General features: G+C 41.3%; 2 protein-coding genes across 3 annotated transcripts; one reads left to right on the top strand and one right to left on the bottom strand.

Moving 5' to 3' along the window:
- Nucleotides 1-1,452: 1,452 nt before the first annotated feature.
- Nucleotides 1,453-6,954, bottom strand: LOC139354309 (uncharacterized). The gene is made up of 7 exons (XM_070998530.1): nucleotides 6,790-6,954; nucleotides 6,390-6,716; nucleotides 5,843-6,218; nucleotides 5,547-5,776; nucleotides 4,728-5,379; nucleotides 4,433-4,589; nucleotides 1,453-1,708 (listed from the first exon to the last, which is right to left on the bottom strand). The coding sequence occupies exons 1-7, from the start codon at nucleotides 6,952-6,954 to the stop codon at nucleotides 1,453-1,455; spliced, it is 2,163 nt and encodes a 720-aa protein (XP_070854631.1).
- Nucleotides 6,955-16,328: 9,374 nt separating this feature from the next.
- Nucleotides 16,329-17,168, top strand: LOC139354564 (uncharacterized). Of its 2 annotated transcripts, none has more exons than XM_070998819.1 (2): nucleotides 16,329-16,488; nucleotides 16,561-17,168. In XM_070998819.1, exon 2 carries the CDS (start codon nucleotides 16,731-16,733, stop codon nucleotides 17,004-17,006), a length of 276 nt encoding a protein of 91 aa, XP_070854920.1. In that variant the 5' UTR covers nucleotides 16,329-16,488; nucleotides 16,561-16,730; the 3' UTR covers nucleotides 17,007-17,168. The 2 variants fall into 2 exon arrangements, with proteins under 2 accessions (XP_070854920.1, XP_070854919.1); XM_070998818.1 differs by having other exon boundaries at nucleotides 16,334-16,488; nucleotides 16,542-17,168.
- The last annotated feature ends 1,509 nt before the right edge of the window (nucleotides 17,169-18,677 follow it).

Genomic DNA, 18,677 nt, shown 5'->3' on the forward strand with positions numbered 1-18,677 from the left:
CGTGGACGTCACGCATTAGGGTGAAGCCAGGTGGAACGTTCGTCGGCGCTAGGCGTAAAGCAAAGTGAACTGCTAGACAGCTTCCTGGCGGCAGCCTTGACTGTCAGCACGATCTGAGTAAGAACCTAGCGGGACCGTCCGGGACAGAGCAAGGGACAGGTATTGCCTCGAAAGGCGTCGGTCCTACTGCTGTTAATATCCAGGCGATTTTTGGTAGCCATCATCCCACCGGGTATGCTATTATTGTCATGACCGTCCTGTTTGCCCTTTCTGCTGGGTTTTCCTGCGGTGTATACGGTGATTTTAACTTGTGGCTTGTAAGCTGTACGCCGTTATTAGAGATCAGCTTTTGGTTATCATTCTTTCCTGCATAGCTTAGACAACTACTTCTGACTTCGCTTTTCTTACTGCAGCCAGTTCCACCCACTTAGAAAACCGATCTTTAGCGACCAGTAGCATCGTGTTCCTATGAGTTGATCTCGGTAACGGGCCTACAAAGTCTACCTATCCACCTTCTATCCTCCTAAAATACTTTCTATAGAATTAAGCCATATCAGGGATAAGTGGTAGGTTACGACGACGAAGTGGTACCCTGGATGCCCCAGTGTATAGCCAGGCTTTCTTTCTCAGTTTCAGAGTAGTTTCGTTCCGTTTTTGACAGTTTCCTGCTGGCGTAGGCTATCACATGCTCGCCGTCATCGCTTTCTTGCGTCAAGACGACTCCTAGTCCGCAGTCGCTAGCATTGGTTCGTAAGGTGAATGCCTTGCAAATCTGGTGCTTCTGTGAGTGCATGTTTTAGGGCATGGGTTGCGTCTTCGTGTTTATTTTCCCACTGAAAATTGGTTCCTTTCTTGATCAGGTCGTATAGCGGATGAGCCAGTTCCGTAAAGGCTGGAACTAACCGTCTGTACCGAGAGGCGACACCTAGGAAACCGTGTACCTCTTATGTTGTTCGTGGGCTGGGCTTATCTCGGGCTGCCCGGGTGTATTCCCCTCGCGCTGACAATGTGTCCCAGATATTTCAGCTCGTCCCTGAAGAAATGGCATTTTTCCTGATTTATCTTCAGATTTGCCTTTCGAAGTCTTCGCATTACCTCCCGCAGTTTTTAGAGGTGTTCTTGTTGTATCCGTCCGATGTCCACGATGTCGTCTAGATATGCAAGTGCGAACGGCTCCATTTCTGGTCATATTACTGAGACCAGTGCTCTCTGACATGTGGCTGGTGCGGTGTTGTGGCCGAAGGGCATTATCTTTCATTGCAGTAGTCATCGGCCCGGGACGGGCTGTGCATTGCTTACTCTGTTCCTCCATTGGTATTTGCCAGTTAGTCCTTTAAGATCCAGTGTGCTTATGAAAATCGCTTCTCAGAGTTGGTTCAAGATGTGATCCTCGGTACCGGATAAGCATCCCGCTCTGAATGCTCATTTAGCTGTCTGTAGTCTATGCATAGTCTACACAGTTCTTTTTTTTCTAGGATTACGACTGGTGGGCTGGGAGGGCTCTATGAGTCCTTGTGACAATAGTTCGTCCACCTGTTCATTAATAATGGCTTGCGTGGCTGGGTTCCGAGGGTAATATCGCTTTTTGATCGGTCGGTCATGTTTCATGAAGATCTGATGCTTTGCTATATGGCTGGCGCCATTGATCTTGTTCATAAGTTCTAGCTCCGCTCCCAGCACCTCTTCCTTCCAGAATGTTTCCGATGACCTCGTCCAGGATAAGCAGGATTATTGTCTTCTTCGGTTTTCTAGTTCAATTTGAAGGTCTTGTGGGTCTGACACCATTCATCTGTTGCATGCTGTTGTGACGATTCGCACCCGATCGTCAAAGTTGAGCAGAAGTCTACTCTGGGGGTCTTTCACACACTTTGTTATAAAAACTCAGAAATATGTTGAACTTCACTAGTTATATTCATTTGTATACATTCAATCTTTGACTTATTGCTAACTTTGATTTACAAATTAGGAAATATAAAAGCTCGGTTATAAACGCGACCAGCTTCTCCTTATGTCTTCTTCGTAGTGTAGTGCTGCTAACATTAGCAGCAGAAATCTAACATTCTCTGTTAAAACTGCTGTTGTCCACTGCATCTCAGAGTCGCCAGAAAACAGCTGTCCAGCTTCTCCTAATCGACAGAAACACCCGTTCATGCCGCCCCCAATACTGGACCCAGTACTCAAAGCCTTAAACCATGCTTAACTCTGAAAAGGTTGAAGTGTGTTATGGAGTTAATGCGGGTATATTCAAAGGTGCATGGGTTGTGTACTTGGGCTAGACTCTTCAGTAAATCTTGGCAAGGGCAAACGACAAATCTTTGACACAGACCTCTTGTAAATACCCGTTGAGGTCTTAATTGTAGCTACTCGAACGAGCCCATCGGCCCCAGGATGTAAGTCGATGATTCGCCCTAATTTCCAGTCAGAAGGACCAGTTCGATCATCCTTGATGATGATCATGTCGTTACGCTGAAGATTGTCAGTTTCGTGGCGCCACTTGGGGCGCGCCTGCAGATGAGATAGCCAATCTGCACTCCATTTTCTCCAAAAGAGGCGAAACATCCTTTGACCATTCAGGAACTCTGTGTTTAATGAAGAATCCTTAAGACTAGGCTCAGGGAGTGACATCATCGAATCCCCGATTAAAAAATGTGCAGGGGTGAGAGCTTGCAAATCATCTACGTCAGACGTTAAGGGGCATAATGGCCGAGAGTTCAAGCACGCTTCTATCTGGACAAGAATGGTAGACAGCTGCTCGTACGTCATTCGAATCCCATTAAACGATCGATAAAGATGGGTTTTAACAGCTTTTACGTTGGATTCCTAGAGTCCTCCAAAATTTGGACTATGTGGAGGATTGAAATGCCATTGAATGTTTCGACGAGTAAGTTCAGGAACTACTGTCTCTTCAATTCCTTTATAGAATTCATTGGTCCACAGCTTTAGAGACTTGTCGGATGAGAAAAAGTTGGTTCCACAGTCGCTGTAGATGTTGACAAAAACCCCTACGTCCGAGAAAGCGCTGCAGCGCCCACAGAAAATGCTGTGCCGACATTCCCGTGACTGCTTCCAAATGAATCGCTTTGCTCGCTAAGCAAATGAAAACTGCAATGTATGCTTTATAGCAATTGTGACCTCTGAATCTGGATGACTTTATCTCAATCGCACCAGTGTAATCAACTCCAGTTGCTTCGAACGCTCGTTTGGGCGGATTGACACGGTGCGCCGGTAAATCCCCCATCAGTTGGCTTGATGGTGACGGCCGGTGTTTGAAACAGGTTACGCACTGTCGCAGAATCCTTTTCACTGCCTGTTTACCGTTGTCGATCCAGAAAACTTGATGAATTGTAGATAAAGTTAGTTGCACACCGCCATGTAAGGTGTTGTGATGAGCGTTCCTTATAACCAAAATCGTCAGGTGGTGGGCCTTTGGGAGGATTATTGGTGTGCGTTGAGACATGGAGAGCTGCAAAGCATTCTTAAGTCTGCCTTTAACTCTCATGAGCCCCTCATCGTCGAGAAACGGTGATAGCTGGCTGAGTTTGTTGTGTTTGGATAGAAATTTGTTGGATCGTAGTCTTGATAATTCTTCCGAATAGACTTCTTGTTGAACCATCCGCACCAGTGCGAACAAAGCCTGTTGGAATTCAGATACCTGAATAGGGCCGGTAAGTCTATCCGCTTTTTGTGACGAGTATTATAAATGAATCGTTTGACGTAGGCTGTAACGAATAAGAGTTTATTATAGGAGGAATATGATTCGATAAATGATTGCACTTCTATACAAATGTGGGCTCCGGTGTGCTTTAAGGATTGCTCTCCTGAAATAAGTTCTGATTTTGGGGACTGAACTGGATTGACTGGCCAATGCTCCTCTGAAAGATGCAGCCAATGTGGTCCGTTCCACCAAAGCGTGTGGTGTTTCCGCTGGGAAGGGGTAAGTCCGCGTGTAGCACAATCTGCTGGGTTTTCTTGCGTAAGAACATGTCCCCACTGCGATGGCGAGCTTGCCTCCAGGATTGCTCCAATTCTATTCGACAAAAATGTCTTCCAACGCCTAGGGTCACCGCTGATCCAATACAACACTATCATTGCATCCGACCAGTAGTGTACGGATATGGTGTGATGTGATGCTTGAAGTTAATTGACAATCCAATCGGCTAGTTGTGTACACAGCAGGGCTCCGGATAACTCAACTCTCGGAATTGTTAGCGGCTTAACAGGTGTGACTCGACTGCGGGCGGCTAATAAGTTAACCTGCACGGAACCATCCGTACAACTAGCTCGAAGATAAGCGCATGCTGCATACGCCATGGATGATCCATCACAAAACATGTGTAGTTGCAACGTCGAGACATGCCTTAAATCGAAGCCTAACCACCGAGGGATGTGTATCTCTTCAATGTCGGGGAGCTCTTGAATGAGCTGTAGCCACCGCTCGGCGAGTTGATCTGGCAATGGGTCGTCCCAATCTAATGATGCGGGGGGCTCATCCTTGCGCTCGATACGAAAACTCCAAACTTCCTTCAACAGGATTTTCGCAGCGATGATCACTGGTGCCAGGTATCCCAACAGATCGAATAAGCGTGCTACTGTGAATAGTATAGAACGTTTGGTGAATATAGGATTGAGAGAAAACTTAAGATTAAAACCAAAACCATCTTTGTTTGGATGCCAATACAACCCTAAAGTTTTAATGGAGTCCTTATTGTCTATCTCAAAAATGCTACTGTTAGAGAGATCTGTAGTTGGGATGCTTTCTAAGATATCTGGATGGTTGGATGCCCACTTCTTGAGCTCCATGCCTGCTGATTGCAGAGCTGCGATGACATCATTGCGAATTTTTAGAGCTCCGTCGATGGTCTCGTGTCCTGTTTGAACATCGTCCACATACATTTCTTTTTTAAGGACATGCTCGGCCAGAGGATAGCGTTCGCGCTCGTCGGACGCAATCTGATGTATGACTCGAATCGCTGTGAAGGGTGCCGAGGCAGTGCCAAACGTTACTGTAGTCAAAAAATATTCCTTGATGAGTCCCTTTTCATCGCGCCAGATAATTCGCTGATACTGGGCATCTTCTTCATGCATATCTATGCAGCGATACATTTTCGTTATATCGGCCACGAAGACATACCGATGGAGACGCCAGTTGAGTATAACTCCTCCAAGATCGTTTTGTAGGGCGGGACCCGTGCATAAAATATCATTCAAAGACCTCCCGTTAGACGTTTTGCACGAAGCGTCGTATACGACGCGCATCTTTGTAGTTAAACTGTCGTCTTTGATCACAGCATGATGTGGAACGGTGCACGCAGAGATTGAGAGTTGCCTTTGAGCGTTGATCCTAGTGTGTTCTTCCTCACTACGTTTTACCTCTTTTATCTGCTTTAGATCAAAGTACTCTTAAATAGTGCTGGCATACTGTTGACTGAAATCTGGCCGATGATTAAGTTTTCTTTCCAAGGCGTGGAAACGGTTTAATGCGATTTGTCTTGACCGGCCGATCATCCGTGTGTGGGGTCAAACAACGTTTTTAAAGGCAAACGAACTAGATATTTCCCATTCGGCTGACGAATATGAGTTTGTTGAAAATGGTCTTCAATGGAGATTGATGTCGTCTGGGCTGCTTCAGCTGGTCCAAAAACTATCCAGCCCAGTTGTGTGTTTTGTGCAATTGGTTCTGCAACTGTCCCTTTGCGTATGTCCGGAAGCATTAATTGCGGGATAATGTCGACACCGATAAGTAGGTCAATGCGACCCGACTTGATGAAATTAGGATCTGCAAAGGATAACCCTTGGAGATGTTTACAGGACTTAATGTTTACATTTTGTTTTGGTAAATGACCTGTTAGTGACCGAAGGATGAAGGCTGAGGATACGTAGGCATTAAAATCCGATCCTGAACATGAGATTATGGTGAAGTCGGTGCTGTGCCTGCACTGATTATGCGAAGTACTACCAACTCCCGTGATCTTAGCTCGAACAGGATGCCGTTTGAGTCTAAGCGCTTGAACGATGTTTTCCGTGATGAGGGTGCCTTCCGAGCCATGGTCGATGAGAGCTCGAACTAAAGCTGACTGCCCAGTGGAGTTATTTACGATCCGAACCAGTGCAGTAGCAAGAAGGGTCGTTGAGTTCAGATGGGAGGCAACTGCGCTGAAGAGTTGCGTTGATGGTGCATTTTGTACCGCGTCTGCGCTCCGACCAGAGTCTGAAGTATGCTGTCGGGATACTCAAGGAGTCAATGAAGGACTTTGTTGAGCATTTGGGAAATGTAACAAAGTGTGGTGCCGTTGACCACATTGCGAGCAGTTTCGGTTGGTGCTGCATTGACTGAGAGAATGGGAAGCACTAAGGCAATTGATGCATGCCTTCGAGCGGTCGACTATAACCTTTCGCGCGAAACAATCCTTGGCAAGGAAGTCCGGGCACCGTCTTAGAACGTGATTCTGTTGGCAGAGCGAGCACCTGATGGATCCAGACTCAAGAGTACTGTGGAAGCTGTGTCCCCTAACAGTGGAGTTTCCCGATGGTCTGGTTGTCTGGCGATGGTTGGTCGATTGTATAGATGATCTAACTGGAACGGCTGGTTTCCTACTCTCGATTAGGTCGATGCTGACCAATCGATTGTGAAGAAACACCTCCAGCTTTGTGAAGGTGGGGATTTCGACGTTGTTGCTCAGGGAATGTTCCCAGGCCTGTGTTGTGCTGATAGGCAGCTTTGTGAGTAAGTGATGTACCAACCAATGAATCAATGGCAATGTGTAGTCGTCGGAATTCACTAATACATACATTTGCCAAGTTTAACAAATTCCTAAGGTCCACCGCGATCTCCTTGGACAGTGGCTCGATTCCGTACAGTGCATTCATATTGTACATGAACTGCAGTCGAGGGTTGTTGTATCGTTTTACCACAAGGTTCCATGCCACTGAATAGTTGGTTTCTGTTATTGCCATATGGTTTATATCCTGGTCTCGTCCGTGCGGTAGTGCTTGCTTCAAGAAATGAAATTTTTGAATGTTTGAAAGAGATTGATTTTCATGTATTAGCTGCGTAAAGCTGTCATAAAAAGATAGCCAATCTGCAAAATTTCCTGAAAAGTGGGGTACGGGCAATTTGGGCAGCTGAATTGTGGAAACAGGAATGGGCACAGGGGTGTTGTTTATGGATTGATCACCAGATACCTGTATTGGGACTGGAAACTTGGTTTCGTATTCATCGGCGAAAGAACAATAAATGTGGCTGTATGCTTGCTCAAAATTGTCTTCAACAGCATCCGCAAAATATATGCTGTAAAATGAGCGCTTGATGATTTGTGTAAAATTGTTTTGAAAGCTCGTTGAGCTTGTTGAGGCGAAACTCATAGTAGGATTTAGTTTTCTTTATTTGACCGTCCTTTTTAGCATTTTTAATTAGTTGGGTCAACCTGGAAGATAAGTCCATCTGCATTGCGTACATGTCTGCAAAAGGCTCGACCACAGCCAAAGGTGCCGAGCTCTGTTGTGCCAAATCACTACCATTACTTTCATTTTTACCCATTTTAATGTTTTCCTATTGCACTCTGCTTTGAAAAACCACGCACAAATACTCTCACAAACACTGTCACCTGTTTCAGTCGTTCCGCTCGTGTTGCGATCAAGCCTTGAAGGAAGGGGACGGCAAACTTCACGAGACTAGTGTGTCGCATGAGATGGCAATAGGCATGGGTTGAATCCGCTATTCTCCTCGACTTCTTGATTCCTCCGTTATTCGAGGCTCCGTTATGGCGATGTACGTTGCAAAGGTTGCGTAACTTTGAAATATTGGAAGCTGATGAAGTTATGAGTGTATGTTCCCCTCATGGGCCACCAAAATGTTGTGACGATTCGCACCCGATCGTCAAAGTTGAGCAGAAGTCTCAGAAATATGTTGAACTTCACTAGTTATATTCATTTGTATACATTCAATCTTTGACTTATTGCTAACTTTGATTTACAAATTAGGAAATATAAAAGCTCGGTTATAAACGCGACCAGCTAACATTAGCAGCAGAAATCTAACATTCGCTGTTAAAACTGCTGTTGTCCACTGCATCTCAGAGTCGCCAGAAAACAACTGTCCAGCTTCTCCTAATCGACAGAAACACCCGTTCACATGCATCTGTTGTTCATGCTGAAGGTGCTTAATATGACCTGGCTCAATATTATTCCCGGTTGTAGTCAGAATTGGCTTGTGTTTTCCTGCGTTTTCTCTATTTGCCTCGCTTCCTTGTCTTGAAGTGCCTTGGTTTTGCTCGATCCCATATTCCATTGCTAATTCCTCCGTCCTGCTTATGAACTCCATCGGATCTCCTGATCCGTCGTATTCCGTTCACCAGCTGCGAATGATGTTCATTGTAGTTGTTATGTTGTTCACGACTGTCCTGGGTGGCACTCTAGCTGCGTCGATCAAATTATTGTATATTTTCTGCTTATGTGTCTCCGTTTCCTTCCCGTTTCCGGAACCTGTAGGGTTAATGGATCGGTCTTCTATTTTTCCGCCTCGATCTGCTCATGTTCCTGAGCCTACTTTAGTGTTGGCCCGGGAGATGGGCTTCTGGCATGTTTTTTTGACAGGTCCAAGAGTCGCTGCTGTGTTTCCTTACTGTGGTCACTGTTTCTTATGAATTCCGACCTTTGTTTTCGTATGTCTTCGCACAGTGTATGTGGTTCTATGTTAAACTATCGGAGGTATATTTATAGTTGGGCCTTGTTGTCGTATGTTATCCAGCTTTTTGTAATCTTATCTGCCATTGTGTGCGGATTTCAATAAGAGAGGGGAACAAACTTTGGTGTGTTTTTGTTCGAGGTTTGGCCACTGTCTACTTCTGCTCTGGCGCCACAGTAACGACCCTGTGTGGGAAGGCGGAATAGCTCGCCGTGGTCAGGGTTCGGAACAGAACTTTATATAACTTTATATATTACTTGTTGGCCCTTGATTGATCGGATGTTTTCCCTCCGAAGAGTGACGCTCACCAGATGTCTTTTTAGGTTTTATTCTAAACTTAAACTATTACAAATGGATAGATGGATAGATAGATAGAAAAGGAATAAGTAAACTTGATGTGATTTCTGTGCGTGTGAGTCGGTCCGAGGTCCTTCGGCGAGTTGTATGATTCTGATGAACCCGTGAGGTCCGGCGCGTGCTTCGAAGTGGCGATGTAGTGCGTTCGCCGTAGTCTCTCGGATCGTGTGCTCTGGTCTTGTACATGGGCTTGGACTAGTACGTTGTGTCAGTGGGTTGGTCAGGACATCGTTGTGTTCGTCTGCCACTCGGGATGTTTCAAAAGACTGGGACCGATTCTTGAACGACAACCAGACTAAGCGATCATGTCCGGATCTGGAGCTGACCCGTGGGCCACACCCGGGAATCCGGTGATCCTTTTCAGGTTGGTAGAGCCGATTGTGAACCGAATTCTACGAGGGTCGATTGTGAACCGAATCCCTACGGACACCCTGTGAGCGGCCCTGTGGCTCTATAGCTTACGTCTGGAGGAACTTGCTAAGACTGAGACCGATCCTTTAACCGAATCCGGACTAAGCGATCTTGACCGGTTCTGGAGCTGACCCGTAGGCCACACCCGAGAATTGCGAACCGGATTCTACGAGGGTCGATGCCACTAGAAAACCCGATTACGAACCGAGGAGTTGGGTCACGTCCTAATTAGTCAACAGCAACTACCATTACAAAATACTAAATACAAGAGTTACGTTGCAGATCACTTACCTAGATGTCTTCCTCGATAGACCGCCGGAGAACCAGTTTGGGGTTTATATGGACACTTTCAAAAATAGAACTGATTAAGCCTAGCTTAACTTAAGCGCTCTAGAACGAAGTGTTGACTTAGGGGAGAGGGGGAGAGGAAGAGCAGAGGCCAATGCGACGCGCAAGATGTAAACATCTGGAGAAAACTGCCGCTCGACATTGCCTCCAAAAATGAAACGCCCTTCTGGCGTGAACAACGTGAACAAGCTTACTTAGTTTAAGATCTTAATGTGTGGTATTTGGGAAATCGCGGCTTGAAAAAATAAAATTGTATATGTTAAAATGCCATTGTAAGCTGTTAAGATTTCTCTAGATATATTTTGACAGAGTATTGTTATGATTTTGTAACTCGGAATCCTCTTTTTACTTTACTAATGACTACGCCTCTTTTCTTTTTCTAAATCACACATTTATAGGAGCTATTTTCTGGCCCTTACTTTTTAGGATTTTAGAAAAAGTTTCTATAACTCCATCCTTTGACGTACAGTAGTGGTTAGTATCTTAAGAATTCGGAAAAAAACTTCGCTCATATTTTATTTAATATTTTGAATAAAGACATCTTCGAGAGTTTGTACTCAATACCATTGATATGCATTCCAATAAGATGCTGAAATGTCCTTCTAAAAATTTACACTTAAAGCCTAGTACTCATCGACGAAAACCGCGAGTTATCCATAGGAGTGAGCGAGAGGCAAACACGCGGCTAAGGGTTCTCGTCGGGTCTGTTTTTCAGCGCGGTACTCAGATGTGCTAAGGAAATAACAGAAACAATACCAGATTTAGCGAGTGAATTTCAACTAACGTCGTTAGCTGCGGCCCAAAAAATAAGAGATTTAATTTTTATTGGTGTTCTTTCAAAACGGAGTGAGAATAAAAATGTAAAATAGAGGAAACCCCAAAAAATGACTGCAGGAGGTCGGTTCACTTCACCGACAGGAAGTAATATCACAACAGGTCAAATCCGCAGAGTAGTGAAGTGCTGTTCAACGAATGTTTTTATACCCTTGCAGAGGGTATATTGATTTCAGTCAGAAGTTTGCAACGCAGTGAAGGAGATGTTTCGACCCCATAAAGTATATCTATTTTTGATCAGCATGTCCGTTTCTACGCAAACTCGTCTCTCAGTTAAAAAGCTATCAGGATGAAACTTTCCCAAAAGTCTTATTTTTTTTGCAGGTAGTATATAAGTGGGAACCGGCCGGATCGGACCACTATATCTTATAGCTCCCATCGAAATAATCGGAAAAAAAACTTGTTATCTTCATTGTAACATATAATCTTCTAAGCTTGGAAATAACATTTTTTAAATTAGTTTTGAGCTTCGAATTAAATTGTATCAAAATAGGACATCTGCAATCAAATATGTTTTTATTTTCAGGCACTAAGGACCAAGTACGACCAAGTCGTCAAAAGTCCACGATTTTCCACGAGGGGGGGAAGGGGGTTCGAGGTAAATGTCCACGTGGACATAGTAAAAATTTAAAAATACTATTAAACTTCTATTTACTTACCATTTTTAAAAATCTCTAAAGATATCATTTTTAATAGGAAAAAAAATGTTCAATAAAAAAGTCCACGTGGACAAAAAGAGGGTGATTGTCCACGAGGGGGGGTGGGAAGGTTTCAAAGAGTGCTTAAAGTTTGTCCACGTGGTATATGGACGGCCGTAGGTCACACAGCAATGTGTATACTGATCAATAAAAACTACATAGTAGTTCTTATTATCAATGGTAGAGGCTGTTATTGGACCACAGACATCGGAGTGGACAACAAACAATGGTCGTGTAATATTTTCTTTATTTTTAAATTTTTGAAACTTTAATCTAGCTTGCTTGCCATTTATACAAGCCTCGCATAATTCATGGTTTAAATCAATATTGTTTAATATATTAGTATCTTCAAAAAGACTATTTCGTTTTATTTCTAAAAATTTTCCTACACTTATGTGGCCTAATCTTTCATGCCATAATCGATACTCAGCACTATTAGAAATATTAGACGCAAATATTTTACTGTTCATTTGAACGGAAAAGTTTGGGCTTCGAACGGAAGCTTGTGTTTACTTTACGATTGGTTTATTTATCTTAGCAGGACGGTCAAGCGCGGCCCTCGAAGTGAATGGCAAAGGCAAAGGCAGAATCTTAAACAAAGGCAAAGGCAATGTCGCTAAAGGCAAGGGTAACATAACTGAGATTGAATTCAAAAATTTGTTTATAAATTCCATAAGTGGAACCGTTTCACGGGTTGGATAACTTGCATATCAATTAAATTGATGATTATATGTGTGACATATCATAGAATATTTTTGATAAAAAGGGATAAAAATAGATTTCTAAAGAAAATTATTTATTAATTTGTATCCTTTTTTATAATTTATGTCCACGTGGTATATGGACGGCCGTAGGTCACACAGCAATGTGTATACTGATCAATAAAAACTACATAGTAGTTCTTATTATCAATGGTAGAGGCTGTTATTGGACCACAGACATCGGAGTGGACAACAAACAATGGTCGTGTAATATTTTCTTTATTTTTAAATTTTTGAAACTTTAATCTAGCTTGCTTGCCATTTATACAAGCCTCGCATAATTCATGGTTTAAATCAATATTGTTTAATATATTAGTATCTTCAAAAAGACTATTTCGTTTTATTTCTAAAAATTTTCCTACACTTATGTGGCCTAATCTTTCATGCCATAATCGATACTCAGCACTATTAGAAATATTAGACGCAAATATTTTACTGTTCATTTGAAATAAAATTTCACATTGTACTCACATATTCCATTAAGGGCAAATTTACCATTTTTAGATACTTTTACACCTTCAAGGTTAAATTCGATGGTCATGCCTGCATCCTGCATCTTCTTTACCGATATTAGGCTGTGTGGAATATCCTTACAATACAAAACGTTTTGCAAGGTGATTTGGTTTCCGCAGCTGTTAAGATTGACCACTCCTTTGGCTGTAGCGTAGATAAACTTTCCGCGCTTGGCAATCTCGATGGCCACATTTGATTGCAAACGCTCATATTCGGAGAACAATGCTGTGTCATTTATATGGTGGTCCGATGCTCCTGAGTCTAGGATAAACTCAGCCTCGCTTGACTTTGAATTGGAAGTTGCATTTCTCAACATGAAGGCAAAACTACGTTCTGCTTGGGCTGTTGCTGCTGCTCCCATCTGAGCCTAACCATCTTTTCTTTTATTTTCAGTAAAGTTCTGATCTGGCTGCATTTTAAAAAGGAAACAATCTTTCTTTGAATTACCTGGCTTACCGCAATGAAATCATTGTGGTTTCGGTTTGAAACTTGGCTTAAACTGATTCTTCTTGAACTTCTGCATTGGATTATTTTTAAATTTTATATCTTTTAACTCCTTTTTATTAACTGCTTGCAAGACTTTAACACTCGTATCCTTACTTATATTCCTAAGCTTAATCTCTTGGTCAAGAAGTCGTGTTTTTACAAAAGCTAATGTTAAGTTACTTTTAGATAGAGTCTATATTGCGGTTATAGAAATGGGAAATTTTATCCATATCATCTAACTTTGCTCCTGACGCGATAAGTTCAGTAATGAGATCATCGAGGAAATTAAAATGATTGAGGAGTAAAGTGTCACCTTTTAATTTCATGGCTAAAAGTTTCTTTCTCAGAGATAGTTGCGATGCCAAGCTTCTTCTCTCGTAAATTGCACCTAAATTTGCAAAAAACTGCTTAGCAGTGCTTTCACTGTTAGCGTAAGATAAGAGCGCATCACTTAAATATTCAATTGTTAAACTTTTAGCATTTCGTTCTGCCTTTTTAAACTCGTCGGTCACTTCTGCATGAGTTTTATCTATGACCCTCAAAAGGTCGTGCTCTTCTAACAGCGCTCTCACACTGAACTTCCATATTGAATATTTTTCACCGTCAAACGGTTTGATATTTCTTTTCCCTTTATCCATTGAATGGGTTCCTTATCAAAACAGCACCGCAACAACTACCTGGCAACTCTGCACAGCAACACGAAACAGCAACCCTCTACAGCAATAATTTTCACAACAACAACGTTTTACAGGAATGTTTAGCAACAGCGGCCAGCATTAACGTCGCTCAACACTGCCCAGCAACAATGTCTTTCAGCAGCAGCACTGTCTGGCAACACTGTCCCGTCGCAACGTGGAGATTTGCGGCAAATTTGTTTAAGCGTTTGTATGAGTGTGTTCAGGAAAGATTTTTCGGCGAATTCGCAAAAGTGTGTTCTAGAAAGATCAAGTTCACTTTTATGCACTTTAAATTGTAACGATTAAAGCACTATTATTTATTCACTGCAACTGTGTCTGGGCCCATAACCTATGGTTTTGTTAATGAATAGGTGTAATACAATTAAGGATTAAACAGACAACTCCCAATGAACAAATAATAATGCAAACTTAGATTCGAAGTGAACGAGAATATCGAGAGAGAAAAAGAACAACGAGAAGATAGGAAGAAGAAGCACGATGGTCCCGTTTCCCTGAGCGGTTTCCCAGGAAACCAAGACATCGAAATGTGCGTCTACCTCTCGTACACATACATTCATGCAAACATGAATTGCACAATTATCCATGTGACTTTTGTATATTTGAACATGCAAATTCCAACAAGATACTTCTATTAGTACAACGCAACCAAATTCCGCAGAATAGTAAAAGGGCTGGGAGAGACCCATTAAACAATCCCAGTGCGAAGGAACATGGGACATCGTTCGATCTCCGACGAGCTCTCCATTAAGGATTCCACCTCCACCATATACTTAACAGCTAAAGCGGAGATGCAGGACGCGCCGGCTTCTGTAGGGAGGAGAAAATATGGTCACCCGCTAAGGGACAGCTGGAGGAGCCATCACCAGCCATTATTGGCCATTATTGAAAAATAGCAAAGCATCCGTGGGACGATAAGGAAGCCTTAAAATTCCAATTTACATAAATAAAAACATTCGTTGAACATTTTATTTATTTATATTTTAATTTCTTTGTGCACCAGCAGACTTTTCTTCTTTAAATTGCTCCAATTAATTTGTTTTCCGTTTGGCAACAAGCCCAGCTGCTTGACAGTAAGACCATGCCACATGCATTGCGGGTGAACTTTGAAAACGCCGGTCACACTACAAAGAATAAGATTTTTCGACTAGTGAAACTCTTAGCCTATCTGAGTACTAGGCTTAACTTATCTGAGTACCGCCCTGAAAAACAGACCCGACGAAAAGCGTTAACAGCATACAATGTCATATTAACAAATACATTTTTTCATTTCCCTGGATGTGCAATGGAAGTTAGTGTTTTAATAATTCGTTAAAAGTCTTCTCTAGGTACATGTAAAATACAAGTAAAAGTTGAGCACATTACTTTAATGACCGTAAGGCATGATGAGACCTTAAAAGTAAATTTGTAGAAGGGGATATATGCAATTTATTTGCATGCAAATTAAATTTGTCGTTAGTTGATGATTTAAAAAAATTTATTTTTTTATTTTTTAAACTCCGGTGATAAACCTTTATTCTTAAACTCAATTTATACAAGACACTTTTTAAAAATTGTGAACCGATCGCGGTCTCGGATAGAATAGGACTGACTCTTAATTCTAAAAAATTATCCAATGAACCTCGGCCAGAAGCTTTTCTTTTCTTAAGCTTCCAGAACTTTAATTTTTGTTTAAAATAAAAGCTTATGCTGAAACTGTCGCATCTCGTTGTGAAATGAAATTATGCTGACCGATGCAATTTGTTTGAAAATCGGAACGCAATATGTTCTGAACTTAGAACGCAATACTGTGGGCTTTGAACGGAAAAGTTTGGGCTTCGAACGGAAGCTTGTGTTTACTTTACGATTGGTTTATTTATCTTAGCAGGACGGTCAAGCGCGGCCCTCGAAGTGAATGGCAAAGGCAAAGGCAGAATCTTAAACAAAGGCAAAGGCAATGTCGCTAAAGGCAAGGGTAACATAGCTGAGATTGAATTCAAAAATTTGTTTATAAATTCCATAAGTGGAACCGTTTCACGGGTTGGATAACTTGCATATCAATTAAATTGATGATTATATGTGTGACATATCATAGAATATTTTTGATAAAAAGGGATAAAAATAGATTTCTAAAGAAAATTATTTATTAATTTGTATCCTTTTTTATAATTTATGTTGCGGTGTTTTATTTTTTGTTTTTTTAACTTATTTATTTTAAATGTATTGGACCGCCTTGCAAAATCATTTGTCAGGCTGCGCTGCTGAGTAAGGAAACTGTAAATAGTCAACTAACATAATTGTGAACTGCGAATTTACCAATTGAACCTTTTGAGAATCGGTTTCATCATTTCAAAGAGTAAGAAATATATATAATTCATAAAACTGGAATTTCTGCTCTACTAGAAAATTAGAGCTGATGCGACAATATCGATATGCCGCTGTCTGATCAGGCCTAAGAAGATATTCAAAAATAATATTCCAACCAATTCCATTGTTCCATTTTCCTTGCTAACCAACCGTCGACATCTTAACGAACTTAGCATTCGTTACAAAAATGGAATTTTTTGTAGGTAATGTGATGGATGATTTGGGTTTTGATGGGAAACAGCCAAATTGACGAGATACTGGTTAAGTATTAACATTATTTTGCCACTTAATATTAACATCAAAATAAAAAGATGGATGAGTTGAAATGTATCGATAATAAAGAAATATTTATTGAGGTATGCAGACGAAACAAAAATTTATTTGTCAGATGTAAAATATTTCTTAAAAGGTTCTTCATTTGGCTATAGATTACCTGATTGGAAATATTAATAAACAACAAACTCTTCGTTCGTCACACAAATTTGGATTTCAAAATGCCCATGATTTCCTGTTGGTGACCCAAAGGATCTCAAATTACTACAAAGATTTGAGTTTGGCTAAATTTACTTTTACACCATTTTCTTGCTTCAATCCTGAAATGAGCGGCCTTGTACCTAGTGTACTGGCAGCACGTCAGTCGGAAATTAAAAAACATCTTGAGCAATATTACTCCAAAACTGAGAGTATCATAGAATCTTTCGAATGGGATACAAGCTTTATATTTGGAGATAGCAACTTTGTTGGAAACATTAAACAAATAACTACCTTAAACTTCAGTTTCAGTAACTTAAAGTTGCAAAATAGACTGGTCTTTGAAATGAATAATGAAAAACTTAATGATTTCATTCATTTACTGGAAACTGTTTTGGCCTAATGTATGCAATCAAAACAGTTAGCCCCGTTTTCTTGTCCGATTTTTAAATTAAAAGATGTGTGAAAATTGAAATCTAAAATTTATTTTTATTTCAACATGGCAAGAAAACATGACAGAAAATGATACCAGATTAATAAAAAAGGTCGTGTATTTTCAAAATTATATATTGCTTAATGCGAAAAGTGGGTTTACTCAGTGATACGATCGCCGTGGCAAAAGCTTGCAGACAGCTGTCCTCGCAGTTCCACAACTCAATACAGGTACAAAATAAGCATGCAGTCGACTGCGACGTAGAGCCAAACGCAACGGCGCCAAAGCGCATTTTTAGTGCTTAAAAAGGCGCCTAAAAGGTAATGCATTTGTGCAAATCATCACCACTTTTCATACAAAATCAGTCCTTATTAAGCGCTCGGTGATAATATTTTTGCAGATGTATTTTTATCAGCGGTAGCCACGGAATACAATGACATTTGGACTTATTTTTCTGAGTAATTTCCACGAGGCAGGTTATCGATGTGAGTGTGACGACTGCTGTCAGAATAGAGAAAGAATCTACAGTTTGTCAAATAATTCTTTGCAAAAGGAAAAATGTCATTAAAATTCATTTTAAAGTTGTATTTTTATTAACAAGAATAGGACCTATTTAATTTTTTCTTTTATATTATGGTTAAGGTGACTAATATCTACAACTATGAATAAAAAACAGAGCATATTTCAGCATGAAACTTAGGAAAAAATAACAAAAATAAAAAGTCAGATTATAATCAGTTGTCAATTAATTCTTTGCAAAAAAAAACCACTATGGCTGTTGCTTCGCACTTGTTGGGTGTGTTGAAAAATCGAAGACTTGACCTTGAATTGGCTCTCAGGAAAGGTTGGGCAGAGGTTCGGGCAGAGCAAATGGTGACTCTATATCAGTGGTCGGCAGCGGCCTATCTAGTGAGCATAGGGAAGTGTTCTGCCTATCCTCTGCTCGCTCACGTATAACGTACATGTTCGTGTGACTTCGGCATAAGTCTTCGGGTCATTTGTTCTAAACTTCGGCGCGCTTTTTTGTTGCTGCGGCAGAGGATCTCAGTGCAAAGCAGAGAAACGTCTCGCTTCGGCACGCCGCGCGCAAACTTCGTGTTTGTTACACTCACACTAATGCAAGGCAAACTTGTGATGGTATGTGTGTGCCGACCACTGCTCTATATACACAGAACATTTTAAAAACTAGGGAAATTATCTCTTTTCGCCTAGGTGGCACCATTGGCAAAGTCTCATGCTGTAAGTGCATAGAGTACGAATCTATATAGAGACTTTCTTCTATTTACACATTTTGCATTGACTGAGGTAATTCCAATCGAAACTGGTATTTAACTGAGTGGTTCGCGTATGTAAACTATTTGATATTGTTTGGTCACAATATACATTTTTTGCGGTGTGCTTGGTTTGTTAAAGTATTAAAGTGGTGTGTTAAAGATTCAAAGTACAGTATAAGCAAAGTCTCCGTGATGCCCTACTGCAGGATGAAGAACTTAAAGACTGGACTCGCAGGGATTGTCCAAATCCACAAAGAGCCTATTTCGCATACTGCAAATCAATAATAAGCGCAAAAATTTATGATGTGCCCACGCCGCCTCTAAAAAGCATGTGGTTGCGATGGGCGCAGTTACTCAAAATAATAAG

This window comes from Drosophila suzukii (assembly GCF_043229965.1).
Source record: "Drosophila suzukii chromosome 2 unlocalized genomic scaffold, CBGP_Dsuzu_IsoJpt1.0 scf_2c, whole genome shotgun sequence".
NCBI lineage: Eukaryota > Metazoa > Arthropoda > Insecta > Diptera > Drosophilidae > Drosophila > Drosophila suzukii.

What these genes read in the sequence shown, in the direction of transcription:
- LOC139354309 (XM_070998530.1), bottom strand. Translation starts at nt 6,954, where the DNA reads ATGGCAATAACAGAAACCAACTATTCAGTGGCATGGAACCTTGTGGTA. An exon ending in AGGATTGTTTCGCGCGAAAG is followed by an intron (nt 6,219 to 6,389) that starts GTTATAGTCGAC and finishes GTATCCCGACAG; the next exon opens with CATACTTCAGACTCTGGTCG. An exon ending in AACTACAGATCTCTCTAACA is followed by an intron (nt 4,590 to 4,727) that starts GTAGCATTTTTG and finishes TACTATTCACAG; the next exon opens with TAGCACGCTTATTCGATCTG.
- LOC139354564 (XM_070998818.1), top strand. Translation starts at nt 16,444, where the DNA reads ATGGATGAGTTGAAATGTATCGATAATAAAGAAATATTTATTGAG. An exon ending in ATAAAGAAATATTTATTGAG is followed by an intron (nt 16,489 to 16,541) that starts GTATGCAGACGA and finishes ATTTCTTAAAAG; the next exon opens with GTTCTTCATTTGGCTATAGA.